Raw genomic sequence first — 21,053 nt, 5'->3', positions numbered from 1 at the left:
GACATGGCCAATAGTCCATCCAGTACTTCAATAGGATACATAGTTAACACAATATACATATAGATCATGAATAACCTTCACGATTTCTACCGGCGTCGTAGAATATCGCTTTATTCGACCGCACCTGGACGATCGTCTTTTAACAGACGAAAAGGAGAAGAAGAAAGCAGACCGGCTGATCGGTGAAAGTCGTCCAAAATGTCACTGGAGTTTAACCTTACGAATGGTAAATATATATGTGTATATATGTATGTATATTTGTATATATGTTCGCATATGAGAGTAGCATGTAATATTCTCATACGGCAGAGATTCCCAAAATTGTAAATTTCCAAATATTTGGTGTACCAAAGAAAAGAAAAAGATGGCATTAAATTGTAAAATTACGTTCAAATGGTTAGATAAAAAGTTAGACGGAATGAATATAGAAAATTATATGATATTCATGATATATTAATAACATTAATTACGTTAAAAGTAAATATATAACATCATATTTTTTTTTGTTTAATAAGAATTGTTTAATAAGAATTTTTGCTTCGACATTTTTCTTTAATTCGATCGATTCATCGTCTCTATAAATTCAAGATTGCCGATAGCATTTCTAGGGTTTGCATGCCGTAATTAGAGTACGGGTCGCATTTTGAGAACCTCTGCCATAGGCCAATACCTTAGGCGTGCCAAAGAGAGCTTTCTTATGAGCGTGTAAGTAAATACATAGATTCAATATATCCTGTTCTTGCGTAATTCACATTCTGGAACTTCTAGGATGCATCAAAGTTAAAATATAATACGTTGATCTACAGGTTGATTATAAATTAAACGATCGGTAAGAGTATCACTTATTGAGAACATAATAGTTATTCCTATTTATTATATAGCTCACTTATATGTCTGTAGGAGGAACAAAAAAATTTCTTTTTCTTTCTTTTTTTCTTTTTTCGTTCTCTTCAACGTCCTCGTTATATTTTTTATAAGTAAATAAATTTTTCAATTTATTCGCGACTTATAAGTACGGTCATGAAGAGTTTCGTTGGGTGGATCGTTTGTTATTAAAAATGAAAAAATAAGAAATCTGATCAAAAATCGCCTATATTAATTTTTTCATTTATTCTTTTTTCGATTCTAAAATTATCCTTCCAGTTGGGATGGTGTTTGAACGGACGCTTAATGTCTTCCAAGAAGTCCGAAAGTCGATTCGTTGTAGCGTCAAGTCCTTCGACAAAATCTAAGATCCTTTGTGCGAAACACGAGCCGGTCTTTCGTTTCATTATTTTCCTAAAACCGGATTTTCAAGATTCGTTGTAATACGTACTGTGTCCACCATTAATTATCTATATCCTTTTCCTTTTTACAAATGGAGGATACACATTCACAATTATTATTATTATTATTATTATTATTATAAAATTAACAGTCGAAGTATATTCATTGTAGATCGAAGCAATGAATATTGAATCGCTTAAAAAAAAAAAGAAAAATTAATAAAGAAGAATTTAATAATACGAATTAATCGCAATCTTTTTTTTCTGTAATATTGTTTTGATTTAATGAATTACTTCGATAATTTTTTTGGAAATATGAAATTGTCTTTACATACGTTCTAAATTTTTTTTTGTTTTGAAATATCCTTTCAAAGTTCAAAGTTTATGGGTGCGAGAAATCGAAAGTATGGATTTAATAATAGAGTTCTATCGTCACTTTCGAAGAAATTTTTATTAAACAGTGATACGCCAACGGAGGAATTATTTAAAGGAATCGAATATCCATAAAGTGAAAGCTGATAGAAAATTCAAATATTTATTAACGAGGAGACACTCTCTAAACGCCTGTAAATGCAGTAAGTTAAGCGATAAACATGTTCCTAAGCGACTTGCGATACGTAATAGTAACGTAACATCGAACGATTAGATTGAGTTGTTCGGAAAGTTCAAACAAAAAGAAAGTTCAAAAATCTTTCGACCGTATTAATTTGATATTCCATATTTAAGTTGGCGACACTCCTCAACCAAAAAGCAAACGGAAAAATGAAAGTTTGAGTTAATCGTTGTAAGTTTTTTAGAAGGTTTTTATCAAAGTTTTGTAAATTATCGAAAGAGAAAAGACGAAGAAAAAAATAATCGAGAAATTCGAATCTTGGTAAAATACGAAAAAAAATTCTTAGAATTATCTAAAAAATTTATAAAAAAATATTGCTGTTTGTCTATATTTCATTTTTAATAGAATTCAAAAACAATTTATATGTGATATATATATATATATTTATATAAAATCGTTTCGTATAAAAATAATATTAATTTAATAGTAATCTATATATAAATAATAGTATAATATATATAATATATATAATAGTATATATATATATATATATATATATATATATATATATATGCGAAGAGTGTTGTACGTTTTATGCAGTCTAGAAAGGTGGAGATAGAGAAAGGAAAGGAAAGAAGCCTAAGAATTCGAGTCACACCCAGAAACAACGACGAAGACCTTCCCTCTTCAGATAAAGAATCGCAAATAACGTCGGCTGAAAACGTGGGCTAGAATCAACGAGATCTTCTATACGTCCTTTTTCTTTTTTTCTCTTTTTCTTCCTTCCTTTCTTCTTCTTCTTCTTTCTTTTTTATTTTTTCACTTTTCAAATGATATTTTATCATCGTGATATTTCTACTTACTTACACCAAATAACGTCAAATAAAAGTAACTCGTTATGAATCACCTACTATTATCTATTATCACTACTATCAATGTGTTTTCAATTCATTATCATTTGAACATAATCATATCCAATATTACTTTGTTATACAAGTTGATATGTATTATATTTACATAGTTACACGTACTTAGGTATTATCTATATATTATTTATTCATATATAATCGTGCTTTAGTTGGCCCCTTACGTAGGGGCCCTACGCATGCGGTCTTCGATGTGTCACCCATAAGAAATGCAAGTGGTCATACGGCCCACGTGGCCAATCGTAAAGTCAGCCTTGTATCCGTTGTCTATATTTTATCAAAGACATATCGGTGAATTTATGAAATCGCTATAACGGCAACATGTAGAAGAAAACAACGTTAACAATCGAAATTGAATCGAGCGTTATTATTACGATCGACGTGTTAATGAAACAATCCTTTTCTTTTTATTTCTTTTGTTATTATTTCATTTTTTTTCTTTTTTTATTTCGCAAAATTAACATAACGAATTAAGATAAAAAATGGTTAATATGGATATCTTGTAATAGTAAACGTTTGTAATATTTTTATACAATTTTTTATATTCATATCTTATATCATTTTATTTTATTATATTTTTATTATTATTTCTGTTTCTTTTTTTATTTTTGTTTTTATTGTATTTTATATATATATTTTTTTCTTTTCTTTTTTTTTAATTGCAAGCGTTTCAAACGGACCATGTTTCTTTCTCTTTTCTTTTCTTATTTTTCTTTCTTCTTCTTTTTTTAACATTCAGTATAACGTACTATGTGTATTATTAAGAATAATATGTGTGTGTGTGTCTGGATGCTTCGACGAACAGTCGAGTTTCAACTTTAACACGCATACACGTCGGTCACGGCGAATAAAACTTAAGGAATGCGTTCGTACGGCTCGCTCTATTTCTCCTTGTGCTATTCTAAGTTTACACGGGCCTGTCTAATGCACAAAGGCATAGACGAAAGGCCCACGTGGTGTTAAGGGGGTCCCTCATATATTATAAAACCGACTCGTAGTACATTATTTAAGACACTACTTGGTAGCTTTCATTTGACAGGACTGTTTTGTCGATATTTCGTCAATAAAAATTCTAATCAAACGTTATCAACGATATTTAAATAGATAGACGTTTAATATTGATATATAATGTCAATGTGAAAAAGTGATCCTCGAGAAATATAATATTTATATATAATATATCTTTTCTCTATTTTTCTTTCTCTCTCTCTTTTTATGAATTCGATTGAATCGATTTTTAAAAAGGAAATTTTTGAGATATAAAAAATTGAAAAGGAACTAATAGTAGATACATATCTCTTTCTTTCTTTTTTTCTTTCTCTCTTTCTTTCTGACGTAACGCGAATGTCATCGGTTAAATGGTTACAAACGAACAACGCAACGCAAGAGATTAATCTTCACTTTCAGATGCAACATTTGGCGACGCAACATCTTCGTCAAAAGGACGTTGTCCTTTGACGGTGATTAGGAAGAGAGAAAGGCGATTCTTCACCGTAAACTACGTCTCGAAGAATTTCGTAATCGCTTCTTATTTCAACGACAGTAGTGATTTCTCTCTCTCTCTCTTTCTCTCTCGTTATATATATATATATATATATATATATATATATGTTTCTTTAATTAAAAATAATCTCCTCATTAAATATTCGTTTAACCAAATCGAACTGATTTATTCCACGTAATCAATTCATTATATCAATAATTCTCGCTTGCGTGCCCTCGTATTAACGATCGATCGATCGATTGATTTTATCTATAAAAGCTAATCCTAGAATCGAACGTTCTAAGTTAAAGCAAAGATTTCCTTTGAAAGGTCGAGGCCGTTCGTGGTTTCACGCTACTCATGTACTTACCGTATATCGTAGACTCCTTTATATGAGAGTTAATTCGACTAATCTTTTTCAAGTATATAACTATACGTACTTACTTATTTACTTACATACTTATTTTCGCATTCACGTAGATCCCTTTAAATCGTTAGATCCTTTTCAGGTTTATCTTTCTTAATATCTTCTAACGTTTAACGATTTAACTTTTACGACCTCTTAATCGGCTTCGATAATATAGTTACTACAAGATATTAAACGCGATTTAAGATTCATAAATGTTTTTTTTTTTTGGAAAAAAAAATTCTTTTTTTTTTATTTTCTAACGTTACAATTATCCGTATTGTAGTATAGACGTATTATTATTATTTTTTTTATTTCCTTTTTACCCCTTTTTTTTATAAGGATCGCGATCAATCGAAATCGCAAATCGTGTTTAAAATGATCCAGCGAATAAGAGAAAGCGTTTTAGATATAATGCAAGATCAAGAACAGGGACGCATTTATCGTAAAGTGATAGAAACTTCAACAGAAACTTGGGACCCAACTCTGTATAGGAATCACGTTTTCAAAATTTTATCTCTCCAGAATTGATATCAATTTGAAAATTTTATTGATTACTTATTTTCGATGAATTCAAAAAAAAAAGAAAGAAGAAAGATAAGATAAAGAAAGAAAAAAGAGAGTATAAATTTGAACAAAATAAATTTGTTCTTTCGACGTATGGCTTTGTTCTTAGGGTCATCAAATTTATATATGCGGCCCTGATCAAAGATAGTACTCTACTCGTGAAATGTAAGTTACTTTCTGTGATATAAGCGTAGAGTGATAGTACTTTTACTACACGCATCGTATCCATATATTTATATATGTATTATATATACATGTAAGCGTATATATATGTATGTATGTATATATGTATGTATGTATCCTCGTATCGAAGTAAGCGAACGTACACTTAATATTTCTCAATGTCTTGTATCGTCGTTTCGCGATTTACAGTGATGTACCTAGCATAAAGATTAGATGTTAGATTTCACGAAGTTACTGTACTCATCGAGAATACTTTACGACAATAATAATCATGAGAAATTTCCAATAACGTAATGGTGAAGTGTAATCGCATTTACGATCGTAGACCGTTCGTGATATTAGATCGAAATCGATATAAACAATTGAAATGAAATAATGAAATAATGAAATGCTTTATCGTTCGATATATGAATTATTAATATTATTAATTAAGATATTCATTCAAAGAAATATTTTGAATGTTTTATTGTTCCATTAAATTTGTTTTTTTCATTATTAATATTTATTATCAATGTTTATTCATTATATTAATATTGAATGTATCTATGTATATATCTTGAACATGAATTACGTATTACTTACTTTTTCTTTTCTTTCATTTTTCTTTCTTTTTGCTTAACTCATCAGCTTTGTTTTCTCTCATAATTAATATCATTCCTTTAGAGTCTTCATTATTTTTTCAAGATAATAGATAATATATATAACCTAATCTAATGCTATTCGAAATTGTTATTTCACTTGATCTCATTTTCGTTTCTATTCTAACGAGATTTCTTTCACCGTTCGCCATTTTGTTTAATGGTTATGTATTTTACGAATTTTTCAATGAAAAAACCAGTTTTCGATCCCTGTTTTTAACGTTCAAGTTATTCAGCCGATTCAAGAATTCGCACTACCTGATAGTGACGTCATTTCTTTAACTAGAAATAGAAATTTCTCGTTCGGCATTTTTATATTATTTTTTCATTCTCTTCCTTTTCTCTTTATATTCATTTTGACCTTATCGTTTAGATGTCAAAACGAGACTAAGAAAAAGACCGAAGAAACGGAATAAAGAAATCGAAAGGATTCTTCTCTCATTTTTTTTTCTATGTATTGTACAGGGTGATCATATATAAGTCGGTTGATTAAAATGTATTATCGTTGTAAAAAAAAGAAAGAAAGAAAGAAGAAATATTTTTTACTACTCTAGGATAATTTAAATTCAATAAGATGTAAAAATTTTTTTCGAAACATAGAAAATTATCTGACTAATTATTGTTAGAGCATTATCATAATTAACGGGCACAGCTTTAATAGATATCATTTATTTTTGCATTGAAAATGAAGTAGGGCACTTTCAACATCTAATGTGGGTTAGTGTAACATGTTTATTGCAATATTTTTTTATTAAACATTATATATATATAATGTTATTTATATACATATATAGTTTAACGTTTATAAATTAAATCTATTTAGAAAAATAATGAATCCTCGTCAAATGATTTATGGGATTTATATACTTCTAGTGATTTATGGAACGTGTATACTAACATCGTGTATGTTTAAAATCGATCTTGCTCTTCTCGATATATTTTCTCTAATTTTTTCTTTTTTCTTTCTTTTTTCTAATCCTTTTCATATTTTACTTTCACCCGATCAATCTTTTGCAATTTCTACGATATACAGAGTGGAACATTTCAATTGGAACGCATCGAGTATCTTTGTTATTTGTGACTTTTTATGAGATAAGTCCTTAGAAAGAAGTTACACTGTTTATGTATTATGAGTTAAATGTAACAATGATGATTACTTTTTTGGTTTTTCCAAGTCGTTTCTTTTCTTTTTTTTTTTCGAAGCAATCGTTATTTCTTTAAATGGTATTATATATGGTTTTTTAATAGGTTAATCGATACAATTCGTAATTCTCGATCATAAATCGATGATAAAATTTATTTAATATTAAATATCGCTGAGAAACCATTATTATTATTAATCTATTTATTAATACTCTTACTAAAATTTTATCAAACATGTACAGTGTTTTTCTAGCAATATCGACATTGAAATAGTTTTTCGATATGAATAGGTTAATATTACTTTTTTTAATTAATTGATTAATTAGTTAATTAATTAATTGATGAGGTGGATTGATCAAGGTAATAAAAAAAATATATGATGTTAGAAAATAAAAGAACAAAAAAAAAAAGAACAAGAAAAGAAAAATAACCTTGAAAAGTAAGATAAGTAACGAGAAATTTTTAAGCGTTCAGACTTAAATATCCCACCTTATATATTTACGATATTTCCCAATTAGTTTGAAGAATAGAATAAAATTATTTTTTAAAGAGAGAGTTACTTACTTGAAATCGTCGTTTGAAATGTAGTCGGATGATCATAAACAGCAAAAAAAGTTGAACGATGTCTAAACAATATTCTACTCGTTTGGATCTGGATATAGATTCAGATTTAGATTCCTGAAAAAGAAAAAAATAAATAAATAAAAAGAAAAAAGATTACAAAAAAAAAGAAACGCTTCGAACTCGTTCGCAAAGGAAACATTATATTTGAATTAAAATTATTAACGTTACGAGATAACGTATAGGATAAAATATTAACTAGTAATTTAGGTTATCTTACTTGCATAGTTATCGACGATTATTCGTAATTATATCGTAATATATATATATATATATATACATGTATATCTATATATAAAGTAACAAGTTAAAATATTTTACTTACGCCTTTCGCCCGTGATATTTTCTATTCGTTTTATTACTGCCAATTGAAAAAATTTATTGTAAAAATATATCATATTTTAATAAAAATACGCGTACGTAAAAACTGACTTCCGGTTACACTGCAAGGAAAACTTATGGGTGCGCACTCTGGCGGAATAAATCGGAAACTATTGAACGCGAACATCTTCTCACGTTTTCGATGTTACCATTTAAGAACAATACCGACGCGTTTAACACGTGTTTAAGACGTACTTATCTTCTTATAAATTGATCATTGGCAGTATTTAACGAGGTAATATGTTAGCCGGATGTTTCGTAAAATTTTATGTAGTAACGTCAAGCTTCATATAAAATAATCATTACGGCTTATTTCTTTCATACCTTATACGTATACGTAATTATATCATTATTTCTGTTAGATCGACGAATTATTATTTTATAGGGGAAATTAATTATTTTTAACGAAGCGTTAATTCATCGAAAATTAAATCTATGAAAAGAAAGAAAACGACAGTAGTATGATTCTTTCATTAATTTTAAAAAGTTGGAACGAATTATCAAAAATAAAAAAATGTAAATTTCAAATAAATAATTAGGAGCTACTTTCTTTCTTTCTTTTTTCTTTTTTTAATAGAAGCTTCAGTCAATAGATTGACCAAAAAGAAAGGAAGGGATCTATCAGTGTTTAACGTTAAAGAAATAACAAAGAAATTTGTATCAAATCCTTTCTTAGTTTACAATGTTAATTTATTATTTCGTAATAAATCAATCGTTCGATTTATTTGACATGTATATGCGCATTACGAATCATTAAAAATTCTTTTGACGAGATCGTTAAATTGCAAAAAAAAGATATGGTTCCATCACTGGTTTCGAGAATCCTTTGACGAACGTTTAGTTTCGAGTTTGTTTCTTAAGTTAGCTGAAAAAAAAGAAAGAAAAAGAAAATCAAAATCTAAATAAATATGATTTACAAATGATCCATCTTATGACGAATTAAAATAAAATAACATTACAACGAACGAAACATCGCGTCGTTCCTAATGTAATAATATTACGATCGATATATCTCATACCTTTTTTTTTGTAATAAATATTGCCATCATATAACATCGTATAATAATTTTATAATTAAATCAAAAATTATACATACCATTTAGCAATCGTAAACGGTTTGCAAGAATCCGTAGATCTATCGTAGATCATCCCCGTTGTGCACCGTACTAACTGTGGTCGACCAGATCTACAGACGAGTACACTTGTACACGTTTCATCGAGTTTATGGAAATCACCATCGGTACAAGGAATTTTACTCATGGACGCCGGTATCGTATGAAGAATAGTCCATGGATTCGTTATACTCGAAGATTCTGTTAATTCCTCGATTATTTCCGGTTTCTTCGACTCCGTATCCTTTTCTTTATCCTCCTTTTCTAATTCCTGTTCCTTGTTGCCGGAACGTTGCTGCCATAATTCACCGTTGACGTTACTAACCCATGAACTACCGAGATAAGGGGAACTTGGTCTTGTTGGTTGCTGCGGAATGTAAGATGGTTGTTGCGTCGGGTAAGGAGATTGCGAGGGATACGAAGGAGGATACTGAATAGAAACGGACGATTGTGACCAAGATTGAGTCGTTGATTGTTGAGGTTTTGGTGTGGCACTACCTTTACAGTCGACGTTACGTAGATAATCGCATACGCCCAATTCCTAAGAAAAAATGTTTATATGCAATTAGAAATAATCGAAACGATATCTACCTTCAGGTATGATTGATAATCAATCTTTTTCATGTCTATCTATTGTGTGTCTATCTATGAAAAATTGTTGATATCGAATTTATAAAAAAAGAAAACAAATAAATTCGTTCGGAGATTTATGTTCGATACGAAGAGATATACTTTTCTTTCTTTTTTTTTTGCAGGTCAACTGGTGGAGGAAGTTTCAATGTTTAATTAATTAATTTATTTTTTTTTCTTTAATGGAACTATATATGGATATATATTTTTTTTCTTTCATAATTCATTGACATTTTTCTCGAGATAAACGGAAGATACGTGTCTAATTATTTGAAAATCATGAATTACGATCGCAATAAAATTGTATACTTGTCGATATAAACCTATTTTTTTCGTATTACCTAAGTAATTTTACGTTCGAGAAAGGTAATGTCATAAGATCGAAATGCTTACGTCATTGTAGACCAATCCTCGAGGACAACCAAACTTGATGGGTTTATTGGCAAGACAAACGTAGAATTCCGAGCAGTTCAACGAGCTACGGTAACGTCCGTATGTATCCGGGCATAACTTTGACCCCGGCGGTAATGGCGGTTCTGTACGTGCGTGAGAAAAAATAAAAAAAAAAAAAAAAGCAAAAGAAAAAAAAAACGAAAAGAACAACAAGAGATTAGATTACGTCGTATAGAATTTTATTTTATTTGTTTTTAATGACTTTTTTTTTCTTTTAATTCAATTTCGTACTTACTCGGAGTTGGGAGTGGTCTTTTGCCGCAATTTACGTTGTAATCGAAATCGCAGAAATTGGTAAAGTCATTGAATAACAATCCATTCGGACATGTTTGTTCAATGACAACGTCGTCCCAACAATTCAAATAATTAGCACAATTTTTCTCACTTGAAAATTGTCCTCTAGAGGCCAAACAACCGGACGGCAAAGGTGGACGAGAGGACGGCGCGTAAGTAGGCGAAATTGGATTTGGTATGGAAATTGGATTCGGTATTTCTCCATATTGTTTTCCCTCGATTATTCCACCATTATCGCGGCTAATAATGACGGTATTATCGACGGTAGTATTATGATCGTTCGACCAAACATTCGATCGACCATCTAATTTCTGTAACTTTATACTGTCCCATGGATGTTCCAATTCTGTAACGATTACGAAATGTTTCTCTTCTCTTTTTTTCTTCCTTTCTTTTTTGCATGGTATCAAATAATTCAATGAAAAATTAAAATCAATTGAATTAATATATTTCACAATCGTAGTAAATATAATATCGAACGATTAATAAGAAAAAATATGAATATTCGCAAGTGATTAATTTCTTTCGAAATTTTCTTACGAATAATTCTATTTTTTGTAATGCTATCTTTTTTTTTATAAATATATATATATATTTATAACGTATAAAATATTATTTAAAACAATTATCAATTATTAATTAATTCAGCAACTCGTCGAACGACTTATTTTTCTAATCAATCATTAACAAACGTAATTATGAAAAAGGAACTGAATTATTAGAAAATTTACAAACACGAACGAATAATCTCGGACTCTTCGATTTGTCTCAATTAAATTCAACTGTATTTAGAAGTTATAATTAACAGAAAGAAGAGGGAAAAAAAGAAAGAAAGAAAGAAAGAAAAGAAACCGAGAGAAATTGACAGAAAGCATACGAAAATATCGTACTCGTTGATCTTTAACAGTACATATAACGCAACGTGATAACGTGAAATTTAAAACAAAAAAAAAAGAAAAGGAAATTTTTCAAATTAATCAGACAAAACCGAAGAAAAATAAAATATATTATCACTTACCTTCACTTGATTCTGGATAGCTCAGTTCATCGTCATTCTTCAATGTCGTAGACGTTACTCCAGTCGCAGACGTTGTTGATCTGCTTCTTCTCGTGGCCATACTAACCCCAAGGTAAAATAAAACGAGCAAGTAGCCTAACTTCATTTCGTACGTATATATATATATATTTTTTCTTATTTTTTATTACGAAGTACGAACAACAATCGTCGTTATATCTTTCCCTGCAACCACCAGAAAAGAAAAGAAATGAAAAAAAGAACAAAAGAATTTTTTTTCAAAATCCTCAACTGATTTTTATGAATTTAGCAACAACAGTGACAACGATAAAAATTTTTATAAAACTCCAATATGATAAACTCGATGATCGTAAATTCCTTTTGCAAATCGTACTGTCCAGGACGACCTTGGTACGATGTCCTGATGCTGGATGGGCTGGACCTCGGCCGTTCGAGGGCTTACATAGGGCCTCCCCCACTATCGAGTTTTGCCAGGAGCCACAGGATCCCAATTACATGGCCGTAGGACCCCACAAGTTCGCGCGAAGGAGGCATACTCCGCCTCTATCCTGTCGTTGCTCTTCCGTAGCTCTTCTTTAAGGAGAAGAAGAAGGAAAAGAAAAGAAAAGAAAAAGAAAAAAAAAGATAAGAAAACAATTTCGTTCACATCAATGATCAATACGAAATTGTACTTACGTTTTATAAAATTTTCTTTTTTTTTTTCTACAGGGAAATAATCACTTTGCAATTTCTTTTTTTATTTTATTACTTATTGCAATATTCATTACTTGTTAATGGAATTAAATATTAATTAATAATTTGTTATGTAAAATGTCTATATTATGTGTATTATAATGTTATATTAATTCAGTTTATTTTTAATTTTTTAAACGATTACCATCAGCATCAGCGATGTAATAAGATTTTTAAAGTAAAAATAATATGACTTTTTTTCGATACTTTTTCTTTTCTTTTTTTGCAGACATCATCGAAATTGATATAAATAGCAATGTCCGAACTTTTGTTCGAGATGCTGCAAACCGCCTACACTGTATGAGCGTGGGTTAAAACATTTAGAAATTCCAGGTAGAGTAATCGAAACGAAGAGAGAGAAAGAGAGAGAAAGAGAGAGAATTTGGTAGACCGGTATCACCTGTTAGAATTGAAAAAAATGCAGAGGCATGGAAAAGGTAAATGCACTCACAAGAGTATGGTTTCTTACGAAGAAGACTCGTTTTCGAAATGCATATCTCTCGATGTCAACGAACCAGGAGACCAAGTTCCTCTTCAATAAGGGAAGTTACAACATTTTTTTTTCTTTTTTCTTTTCTTTTCTTTTCTCTGCTCTTCCTCTGCTCTTTCTCTCTCTTTCTCATTTTTGCTAAAAGGAAACAGTGGAACCAGCCGACCGAGGCTCATCGTCCTATTTATTATCTGGTCATTCGATTTTTCGTATTTTCTCAGACGTAAGAAGAACCGGAAAGAAGTCGTTCGCTAGTTGAAACGATTGGGATTGTTAAAAGGAAATATTAGTTTTACGTAATCTCTCTCTTTTTTTTCTTTTATATATATAATATTAGTAGTATATTATATATATATATATTAAATAAATAAAGAATAACGAGGATATCATCGGAATCTTTGCATCATTTAAAACGGAGCGCAATTATTCCAGTCACGTTTAAAATCTTGAAAATGTCTCCTTGACGTCGTAGCGCGATTACGTAGTGCACGTAAGAGTAACATCGTTGAAGACGTGGTTGAACTGTTTTCAAAGAACGGTCATTGTCTTCAACGAAGAAGAAAATTCAAGGTGAATACGGTCGTTTTGAGTCATCGGTAATTTATATCCATTCGTAATGCTCTCGCTTGATTAGAGGAAGACATATTTGTTTCTTTCATACGTTTGAACGTTTTATAGTATCCAAAGCTAATCGTTTATTAAATGATCAAATAATAAGGAGATTTGTTACAACTAATTATTTTATAATGTAACTTTGAAATAATATAATACGTACATATATACATATCTTTTGAAGAAAAAAAGAAAAAAGTACGTAAATTATCCTGACAGGATTTATACGTGAGCGAGATTAAAAGTAATCCGGAACAATGCGTAGACTTATTCAATGATAAATATTTAAGACTAAGGCTGTGCCAAGAATTCACGAAAATTCCATACATTACCGTTACCGACCCGATATATATACACACACACATATACGCATATATATTTCTTTTTTTAAATAAATATATATATATACTATAAAGAATAAAATTAATATTCTAACAAAAAATTAAAAAAGAACTAATATTATAAAAATCGAGTTGAACATTTTATACCTACGTTAAAAAAAAAAAAAAAGAAAAAGAAAAGAAAAAAAATAAAAGAACAAAAAAGAAAAAAAAAAAAGTAAAAAAGAGAAGAAACTGAATTAAAGAATTCTAAATATATTCTACGTATCATTTAATCCCTGAAGCTTTTAATCTCTTACAAATTTATTCGTATTAATATATCGTAGACTTCTTCTCTTTTTTTTCTTTTTTTTCTTTTCTTTCGAGGGGGCAAAAGAGAGAAGTTATTTCCAACACCCCTTTTCTACCACCATAACCCCCTCTTATTTCGGAGATCGCACGATCTTCGTCTTTGTCATCCTTAACCGTCTTCTACGACGTCCTTTTTTGCTTTCGTCTTAAGCCACGCCCCGTAACTCTTGCTCCCCTTTTTTTTTCTTCTTCCTTTTTTTTTCTTTTTCCTTTTTTCTCCGAGCCCTGTAGTTCGCCACTGGTCGCGATGTGGCCGGAGAGTGCTGTTGTTGTCTAGATATCCCGGTCTCTTCGTTTAAAGCAGAACAACCATGGAATCTAGGATGGAATGCGACAAAGAACGAACGCAAAATCTTTATATATTGGATATCTTACGACAGAATAGAAATGCATTATTATAATTGAATGTTATTATTTAATTTATTCGATTAGACAATGACAAAGAAAGAGAAACAAAGAGAGAGAGAAAGAGAAAGAGATATGTACTGATTACTTTCCAACTTTTTACATTTCAAGTTCGTTTTTAAAAATCGATTTAATAGATTAAGTAGAATTCGTAGAAAGAGAGAGAGAGAAAAAAAGAGAGAGAGACATATATCGAGGAAGATATTGCAAATAGATGTAAAAATGAAAAAAAAAGAAATGAGAGCGAAAAGAAGTAAGCAAATAAGACAAAATGAACGATGAATAGGAGGGGATGGAAGGGGCTGAGGAAAAAAAGAAGAGAAAAAATAAAGAAAAAATAATTAATAAATGCACGTTCATTCAGGTAGAGTATAAAATTAATTGTATTATTCCTTTTTTTTTTTTTAATTAATTACTTTTATTATTATTATTTTTTTCGATTGTCCTTGTAACTTTTTTTCTTGTTACTTTAATAAATGCACGTTCACTCAGGTAGAGTACAAAATTAATTTTATTATTCCTTTTTTTTTTTTTAATTAATTACTTTTATTATTATTATTTTTTTCGATGGTCGTTGTAACTTTTTTATTAGTTTATTATTATTACTTTTTTTTTCGAGTATCGTTCTTTCTCTCCGTTTGTAATCCGATGGAGAAGTAGAGTGAGAGTACGGACGGTAGGAGGGTGGGAGAGGGAGTGAGGAGGAGTTGGTGATAAGATAAATTACTTGACGTATATATACGTACATACGTGTATGTGTGTGTGTGTGCGTACTCGTGTGTCTCCTATCTCGTCTTACAAAATAAAATTAATTTTCGGTTTATCCTGCACGCCGTTTAGGATCAAATACGATGAAGGATATCTTTAGCGGGCAATTGTGACCACTTTCTGACTCCGTTAACAACGATTTACTTTAGCACCGACATATTTATATTCAACTGGCCGATCATCCGAGCATTTAAACGAAGCACCTAAGGCAAACGTTTCAATTTTCTCGTTTGATATACCGACTTGTTTCAGTCGACGTAATAAATTATATTCCATGTATAAACTTATTGTAATTTATTATTTAATATCAATATCAACGTCATTGATCGAATATTATCTCTTCTTTCGATTTTTTCTTATACGTATGTTAAAAGAAATGAGAGAGAGAACGAAAGAACTTTAACAAAATTCGACGTTTCTAATAACTGTAACATATCTAATCTTTGACGTTTAATATATCAGGGATTCCTTCTTTCTTTTTCATTTTTTTTTTATTATTTCTTTTTCTTTCTTTTCGCTTCTCGTAATATCTTAATTTTTCATTCTTTTTATCTCTCGTGTCCAAAATATTTAAAAGAATCTTTTTCTTCTTCGTTTCTTTTTTCTTTTTAATATAAAATTAAAAATCTTTAGTAATCTAAGATTTTTTATTTTAATAGACTATCAGAGTATTTACTACTGTATATGTACTTATGCGTTTTGATTTTTTTGTAACCAATCAGATTCAATCGTACGTCAATGTATATAAAAATCGATCTATTCCGTTTATTTTTATTTTTTTTTTTTTTTTCTTGTAAAATGTTCACTTCGACTTGTATTATGTCGTATGACCGATATCTGTAATATATTCCATATTATTTTTATCTCTTTTCTTCCTATATAATTTTCTTTTTTCTTTCCCTTCTCCCTTCTTGAACTCCATCCCGATATCTCGGGTTTGTCCAGTAGTATGATAAATTCAAATTTCACGCGAAATAAAATAATGATAAATTATTGACGTTGTGTTTTTCTTTTTCTCTCTTTTCTTCTCTCTCTCTCTCTCTCTCTCTCTCTCTCTCTTCTATATCTCTCTCCAGAAGAGATAGGTTTTTCGATTGTGGTTATGGTTGTGCGCTCTAATGAAGCGTATCCATTTCTCCGAAGAAGGTTCGGGATTGAAGAAAAGGAAGAATAGAAAAAAGAAGAGAAAGAAGAAAGAAAGAAAGAAAGAAAGAAAAGACAGACAGAAAGAGAGAGAGAGAGAGAGAGAGAAAGAAAAAGATAAAACAATTAAAAAAGGTGCCAAAGGACGAATAGGATTGGGGGATTCTTACTGCTGGGAAGGTCAAGCAGTCTACATGTAAGAAGAAAAAGAAATCAAACGAAATATAAGGAAAAAAAAGGGAAAAAATAAAATGAAATAAAAAAAATAAAGAAAATAAGAAGAGGAAGAAAAAAAGGGGGGAGAAAACGAAAAGAAAAGGAAATAAAAGAAGTTAAGCGCGTCAAGGACCAGAGGTCCTTGCTCTCCGGGTCATAGCAGCACACCGACTGGCAACACTTTCTTCATCCACGAGTCTCTCAGAGGCTCTCAAATTTATTTTCTACGTTTGTCTCTAATTAAAATTATAATTTAGTATCATTAATCGTTTGTATACGATAACTCGGTCCATAGCGTTAATCGAGCCCTTAAACGAATCAATATATTTTTTTTTATATATATATATGTATGTATTGTCTAATTATTGATAATTCGATACGCTCCTTCGACATTTTTTTTCTTTCTTTTTTCTTTTTTTTTTCATTTTTTCATTTGCTACGCACTCGTATAATTTACCTATGATATTTCTATTTCGTTCGTTCGTTTTTAAATTAAAATGTAAATCGCAATGAAAGAAACGGGATATTATTATTTAATTTTTGTGTTTCTTTTGTTAGTCTTTAATATTAAAATTAAGGCTTTAATCTTCGACGAATGAATTTGAAAAAGCTAAAAATGAGAACGCTCGTCGTTAGATTTCAAATACGTAAGCAAGCAACGATAAGAAGGGTACATATAATACGGCACTTAATTTACATCGCTATATCTCTCTTAATAAATTTAATCTTCCCTCCCGAACGAGGGAACTTTTTTAATGATATTTTTTTACTCCGAGTTTGTAAGATTTCAAGAACGTTTGTTACGAATTCCCCTTTCATTTGTACCTCGATTATCATGAGTCGTTAATTCGAAAGGGTTCGAAAGATACGACGAGGATTTTTATTTGAAGATTAAGATGAGAATTAAAAAAGGATTTCCCGTTTAAATCGATTACCAGTATATTTTATAATCAATCATTTTTTTCCTTTTCATTTTTTTTTGCTTTCTTTTCTCTCTTTTATACAATTATTACATACGCGTTTTAATAAAGCGAGTTTTATTTCTCGAAAAAAAGTGAACGTGTAAAATCGAAAACTTTTGTAGGACGTTTAATTAAATAATCAAATAATAAACGAAACACTAATGAAACAAAGAAATTAATAAAAATAAAAATAATTCAATCGATAAGATTTACTTTAGTTCGAAATAATTATTAACATGGATTTCATCTGTCCTGTCGGTATTTTCTCTTAGGTAACACAACCGTTTTACATCGGGTGTATAACGGGTTGTCTGTTGTCAGGCGAGTTTACATATATATCCAGAAATACACGCACGTTTATTTAAACAGTTCTACAAAATAAATGAATATGAATATCAGTATGAATGAGTATCATTGAGAATTATTTAAATATTCATATATTTAATAATCCACAATTCATGTTTGATATATTCATTTGATATAATACATTAATGATATTTGTTTAATAATTAAAACGTATATCGTTATTTCTTCATAATTCTTTAAAGAATATAAATATTTTAAATCGAGATGAGAAAGTTTTACGTGTAATGAATGTACCAGTGTGATCATTCAGACTCGCAATACCGATCTTAGAGATTAGAAGATTAGAAGCGAATAACTTGTAGTTACGAGGGATGGGATTGGATGAAAATCGGCCATAGTTATGACGAGAGAGTTTCGTAACCATGAACCATTGTTTCATTCTTATATATATATATATATATATATATATATATATATATATAGTAAATATCTAAATATATATATAGATATATATTCTACCTTTTCTCTTGTGACCATTCTCACCGAGCATCACTGAGATAATCTTTTCGAGTAACGAGCCACTGTCTCATTCTTGCTGGCTTGCATAAGAAAATAAAGCTAAGATCTTTTGAACGGATTTCGCCTAGAGTCACGGAAGTTCGTCGATCTTTTCAGTTAGTTTCTATCGTTCCGTTAATTACCTAGTTTTCTATACGCACATATTCATTATTAAATTTAAATATTATTTTTATTATTCTCCGAGTCCTCCGTTTTATACCTATCCTTTCGATTTTCTCGCAAAAAAGTAAAGAAAGGAAAAAAGTAATGATTTCACGCGGAAAGTAAATTTTCTAAAGAAAAAAAAAGAAAATAATATATACGGTACCATTTAATAAAAGTTTGCATCATTAAATAAATTTTTTTTCCTTTGTCATTTATATTTACGCAATCATTAATTTTTTATTTAGTCAGTTACTATCTGAGATTAATTAATCGTTATATAATTTTCATTAATCGTTATATAATTTAAATTAATATTTGAAAAGTACTACCTAAGTAAATTAGCATTTGCTTCCATCGTGAGATATTATTCGTAACTAATAATATAATATTTTTACTATATAAAAATTTTATATATATATATATATTATAATGTATACGTAGTTATATGTACTATATATCGAATAAGAGAAGCTGTCTCGCGGGAAATCTCATCCAACTACTTGAGAATGTTTCACCGTTGTTTTCACCGACCTATTGCGAGCGTGAGCGCGCGCGCATTCGCTCACTCGCCTAGTGACACGCAGCTCTCAGAGAGAAAGAGAACTTCTTAGAGTTTAGAAGGCCAATATATATATATATATATATATATATATATATATATATATACATATATATATACATATATATATCTATGTGTGTGTTTGTGTGGACAATGAAATTAAAAAAATCGAATGAAGTACATATAAAAAAGAAGGGGTATGGGATAGACAAACATGAAGGAAATAATTCGTATCATTTAAATAGTCGTTTAAAAACGATAAAAAGAACAGGTGTAGTTTTATATATATATATATATATATATATATATATATATATATATATATGATATATATTTTACATAATCATTAATATTTTTTTCAACGTTCGATCGATCATTTGCAATTTCTAATTGATTATTACGTATGTTAAAATATTTGAAACTTTCTTATGTTTGAAAGTCCAGGTTCTAAGTAAATTATATATATATATATATATATATATATATATATATATATATATATAACTGTGTGAGAAAGTTAGTGTCAACATTTACATGTGTCTTTACTTTGAAATATAAATGGCAAGGTTGCCGCCGAATTCTGTGAAAGGTCCTAAAGGAAATGATTTGTCAGTTATCGTCGTTTGATCCGTTATGCGCACGTGCAAAAAATCTTTAGACCTGTCGTAGACATATACGTATTCACTCACTCATTCACTTACTTATTTATTTATTTATTTACTTACGTATGAACGTACGTAAGCAAGTATAAAACCAAACGTACCGTAGCAAATAAGTAAATAAATATACGTATGTATATTTATGTATATATACATTCGTATATCATTAGTTTAACATTAGCTTGCGAGCATTTAGCATCGTACATATAATTACTAAAGAGATTCCCTGGTAATTTCATACATTGTAATACAATTTTTCTTTCTTTCTTTTTTCGGATAATTACATTAATTAATTTTAATTTGTATCATTATGTTTTTATTGACAATTAAGAAAGAAATAGAATCTTAGAGAATTTTTTTGTCGAAACACAAAAGCAGAAAATTGGTAATAACATTAATTAATTTTAATTCATATCATAACGTTCTTATTAAAAATAGTAAGACGTTAGAAAAATATTGAATATGAAGTACATATATAAATATTCTTCTCTTCCAAAGTTCGAATACAAAAAATCGAGGAAGAAAAGAAAAACAAAAGAATATTAATCAATTTTAATTTACATACATCACAACGTTCTTATTAAAAAGTATTAAGAAGAATGTAGAATATGAAAAAATACATAATTAAATACCCTCAAACCCATACACGCTATATTTTCTTTTCTTTTTTCATTATAAAGTTTAAAAACAAAGGACAAAGAAAGAAGAAAAATTTTTACGTATGAAAATCTCGACGAATGAAATTAAGACACGAGAAAACATCGATCTTGATAGTTAATATTGTAATTAGAGTAACTAGTTAATAATTAGTCGCTAAAGTCAGGGATGCGGATTCGAATCGTTAGATATCACGATCATAAGAGGCCGTAGCAAGGAGGTCTCGAATAGAAGAAAACCAGCGGCGCGCACGTTTCTGTGTATTTGTATGTATGTATGTATGTTGGATGTATGTACGTGTGTGTGTGTATATATATATATATATACGTGTATTCTCTCCAGTAGTTAAGCCTTCCTATGCGCGCCCGAGTGCAGGGAAAAGAGTGGGGAGTTCATATAAGACACGAAGGCAAACGCCTCTGCCAGTGACCACAGACT

At 29.6% G+C, this 21,053-nt stretch overlaps 1 protein-coding gene across 1 annotated transcript; it reads right to left on the bottom strand.

Moving 5' to 3' along the window:
- Nucleotides 1-8,833: 8,833 nt before the first annotated feature.
- LOC127071339 (uncharacterized) lies at nucleotides 8,834-12,089 on the bottom strand. Its single transcript, XM_051010499.1, has 5 exons — nucleotides 11,674-12,089; nucleotides 10,597-11,001; nucleotides 10,302-10,444; nucleotides 9,263-9,819; nucleotides 8,834-9,031 (listed from the first exon to the last, which is right to left on the bottom strand). The coding sequence occupies exons 1-5, from the start codon at nucleotides 11,816-11,818 to the stop codon at nucleotides 9,028-9,030; spliced, it is 1,254 nt and encodes a 417-aa protein (XP_050866456.1). The 5' UTR covers nucleotides 11,819-12,089; the 3' UTR covers nucleotides 8,834-9,027.
- Between the last annotated feature and the right edge of the window lie 8,964 nt (nucleotides 12,090-21,053).

This window comes from Vespula vulgaris, chromosome 21, assembly GCF_905475345.1.
Source record: "Vespula vulgaris chromosome 21, iyVesVulg1.1, whole genome shotgun sequence".
In the NCBI taxonomy this organism is placed as follows: domain Eukaryota; kingdom Metazoa; phylum Arthropoda; class Insecta; order Hymenoptera; family Vespidae; genus Vespula; species Vespula vulgaris.
Note: the sequence above shows the minus strand (reverse complement) of the source record. Positions and strands in the feature narration are given on the sequence as shown.